Source organism: Volvox carteri (assembly GCF_000143455.1).
Source record: "Volvox carteri f. nagariensis unplaced genomic scaffold VOLCAscaffold_4, whole genome shotgun sequence".
In the NCBI taxonomy this organism is placed as follows: Eukaryota; Viridiplantae; Chlorophyta; class Chlorophyceae; order Chlamydomonadales; family Volvocaceae; genus Volvox; species Volvox carteri.
The window spans coordinates 1591950-1595206 of record NW_003307547.1 but is presented as its reverse complement, the minus strand read 5'-3'; the positions used below and the strand labels follow the sequence as shown (position 1 = coordinate 1595206).

Sequence of the window (3257 nt, the reverse complement as noted above, 5' to 3'; positions counted from 1 at the left end):
GTGGACGGACGTGCACACAAAGTACCTGCACGTGGCGGGCGACAACCTGCCCGCCCGCCGCCTGCTGTCATTTCATGCACACCACGCAATCAAGTACACTGTGAGCGCCGGCTGGCAGAAGCCTGGCGAGGTCATAGTGTCGCAGGCGGGCTGGGCCTCGCCTGGGTATGACCGCGAGTTGATGTGCAAGTATCTGGAAGGAGCTGTGACATCAGCAGTCACAGTAGGTAGCAGCAAGGTAAGAGGTAGTAGTCGCTGGAGGCAGGAGGACTCGTTACGAAGCTAGGGGCGTGCGTTGTGTCGTCACCCCGGAGCTTTTGGCGAATGGACATGCGAGCACGCTGGCCGTCGCGGGATCCACCTATCGTATGTGATTGAGCTACCTTGAAGAGCGCGCGAACACTCCTGCCGCTGTGGGATCCACCTGTGACCCTGTACACGCAGCAGCTGCACGGGGCAATCCAACGCACATTGGGGTAGTCGTTTGCCTGCGACCTTGACACTGCATTCGCACTGGGATCCGTTGTGCCTCCCCTGCTGCAGGCTCGCTGCTGCAGGCTGCTGCTTGTGAGCATGGTGAGGATCGGTGCGCAGTTTAAGGGGACAGGCTGCAGAGCGGGGCCATCGTGCACCGGGCCGGTTGGGTAGTTCGTGATGCAGAGCAGTGTCGCCCAGTGGGATGAGGGGCCACTATCACCATGCTAGGATCAAGTATTGTTGTGCTGTGGTCTGTTGGTGAGACGCTATCTCACAGGGACCTAGCAGACACGACTAAGGAGACATTAGCCGTTACACGTATTCGGGAGATCCGCGACCTACCACCGAAAACCCCTTTGCCTAGGCGTAAACGTGTGAATCTGAGGTACTGTTACCGATAAACAACAGAGACTTATAAAGGCTTGGAAAGCCTATCCCAAAAGGACGAGAGCTATCAGTACGCTAGAACCTAATAGCCGTTTTGACGGGCCTCCCGAGACAGGTCCAAAGCTGTTACTCAGTCTAACATGCGACCTCAGACCGGCCACAGCTGTCACTCACGACAGCCTGACAAGTTACCCAAGCAGGCCACAGGGCGACACGGCAACCCTTCGCATCAACACGCCCCCTCGTGTCGCACTAGGGGCCTTACTACAAATTGCTAGCACCGACGAGCTGGCTCGGCCACCAAGTCCGCGGTCCAGGCCGACTGCTCACCACTCAACAAACACAAACGCAGCTTGCCAGCCTTCAGCCTGATGGCTATGCGGTCTGGTGCTGCTGTTCAAACACAAACAGGGAAAACAGTGCCGTACAGCACCATACGCACTGCCTACGGCGCCCCTTCGGGCATTGACCTGCCCATTCGGGCGCCTGCTCACGCACCCTCAGCACCCCCCTAAAGCCTAGCTCAAAACAATTCCTCAAAGCCCTCAGCACTCCTCCTCTGGCGATCTAAGTGACGCCCAGCGCTGTGCGGCAGCGCACGAACTTGACCTCGCCCAGTGCCTTGGTTAGGATGTCAGCCACCATGTCCTCGGTGGTGCAATAGCTGAGCTTCACCTCACCACGCGCGACCCTCTCGCACACGATGTGATGGTGCACGTCGATGTGCTTGGAGCGCACCGACGTGATGGGGTTGTTGCCGAGGCTGAGCGCGCCTTGCGAATCCAGCTGGACGTTGACAGCACCCGGGGAAAGGTCCAGATCGCTCGCCAGCTTGCGCAGCCACAACGCCTCACGCACGGCTGCTGCTGCGGCCTGGTATTCGGCTTCCACGGACGAGGCAGCCACGGTGCGCTGCAACTGACTGCTCCAGCTGACCGCCGCGCTGCCGAGCAGAAAAGCGTAGCCCGTGGTGGACCTGCGGGTGGCTGGGTCGCCGGCCCAGTCTGCATCGCTGTACCCACAGAAATTGCTGGCGTCGCCACAGTAACGTAGACCAAGCGCCCGAGTGCCAGAGACGTAACGCAGCACACCCAGAGCGAGCCCCATGTGCGCTTTGGTGGGGCAGACATGTGCCGCGCCAGCATGCTCAGAGTGTGTGCGATGTCTGGGCGTGTGCGATGTCTGGGCGTGTGCTGGTAGCAAGGTAGTTTAGTTCTCCCACCAGCGCGCGGTAGCCACTGCTGTCCGTCAATATCGGCTGGGTGTCACTGGCTGGCAGAACCCGCGTACCCTGGGGTAGCGGGGTGGCACGTGGCTTGGCGTTCTCCAGGCTGTGGCGCTGAAGCAGCTGCTCCACGTAACGCTGCTGCGTGAGCATGATGCTGCGGTTGCGGCGGTCCTGGACGATCTCCATGCCGAGGTAGTAGCGCGCCTCTCCAAGGTCTCGTACAGCGAAGCAACCAGCTATGGCCGCCTTGGCGGCCGCAACCAACTGCGGGTTGTCCGCCGCCACCAGCATGTCGTCAACGTGCACGAGCACATCGATTGAGCCATCGGACCCCCGCTTGACGAATAGCGCGGGGTCGGACGCAGACGGTTCATAGCCTAGCTTGCCCAGCTCCGCCGCCAGCTTCTCGTACCAGCAACGTGGGGCTTGCTTGAGGCCGTAAACAGACTTTAACAGCCGGCACGCCTGTGACGGGTCGCCGTTGCTGTAACCTGGGGGCTGTCGCATCCACAGCTCCTCTGCCAGGTCACCGTTCAAGAAGGCCGTCTTGACGTCCATCTGATGGACCGTCATACCTCTGGCCGCTGCCACAGCTAGAAGTGCCCGCAGGGAGGCTGCACGCGTAGTGGGCGCAAACAGCTCTCCATAGTCTATGCCCGCTCGCTGTTCAAAGCCTTTCACCACTAAACGCGACTTGTAGCGTACCTCACCGCCTGGCTCCTGTTTGATTTTGTAGACCCAGCGACAGTCCAGGATGCGTGCACCGGGTGGCGGCGTGCCCAACTCCCAGGTCTTGTTGGAGAGCTGCGACAGAATCTCGTCATCCATCGAAGTTCTCCACTTGTCCGCTTGCGGACTCGCCACCGCTTCCTCATAACTGCGCGGCTCCTGCACCGCGCTGTTGCCTCCGCCGCCCGCATTGCCGTCGCCTGCCTCAGCATAATTTGTGCTTCCCGACGCTTTGTTAAGCAGCGGTGGACTGCCCAAATCTCCGCCGCCGCCGCTGCTGTTGTTGGCTGGGCAGACCGTGGCCAGCGGCGGGTGAAGAGGTTGCCGTTGGCTGCGTGTGTTGGGGCGGGGGGGGGGCGCTGGGTTCACTGGGGGCGATGCAACCACTGGAGGCGGCGGTGTGGCGGGCTGTGTAGAGCCGCCGACGGGGTCGCCG

The 3257-nt window shown here is 61.2% G+C and overlaps 1 protein-coding gene across 1 annotated transcript in view; it reads left to right on the top strand.

Moving 5' to 3' along the window:
- Positions 1-3257, top strand: part of VOLCADRAFT_103202 (uncharacterized protein) — a gene marked incomplete at its 5' end in the record, with an annotated part of 9954 nt that overhangs the window by 4464 nt on the left and 2233 nt on the right. The window contains 2 exons of the mRNA XM_002946913.1: positions 95-238; positions 544-727. Coding sequence (XP_002946959.1) covers positions 95-238; positions 544-648 — 249 coding nt within the window. The 3' untranslated portion in view covers positions 649-727. The remainder of the gene's footprint in view (positions 1-94; positions 239-543; positions 728-3257) is intronic.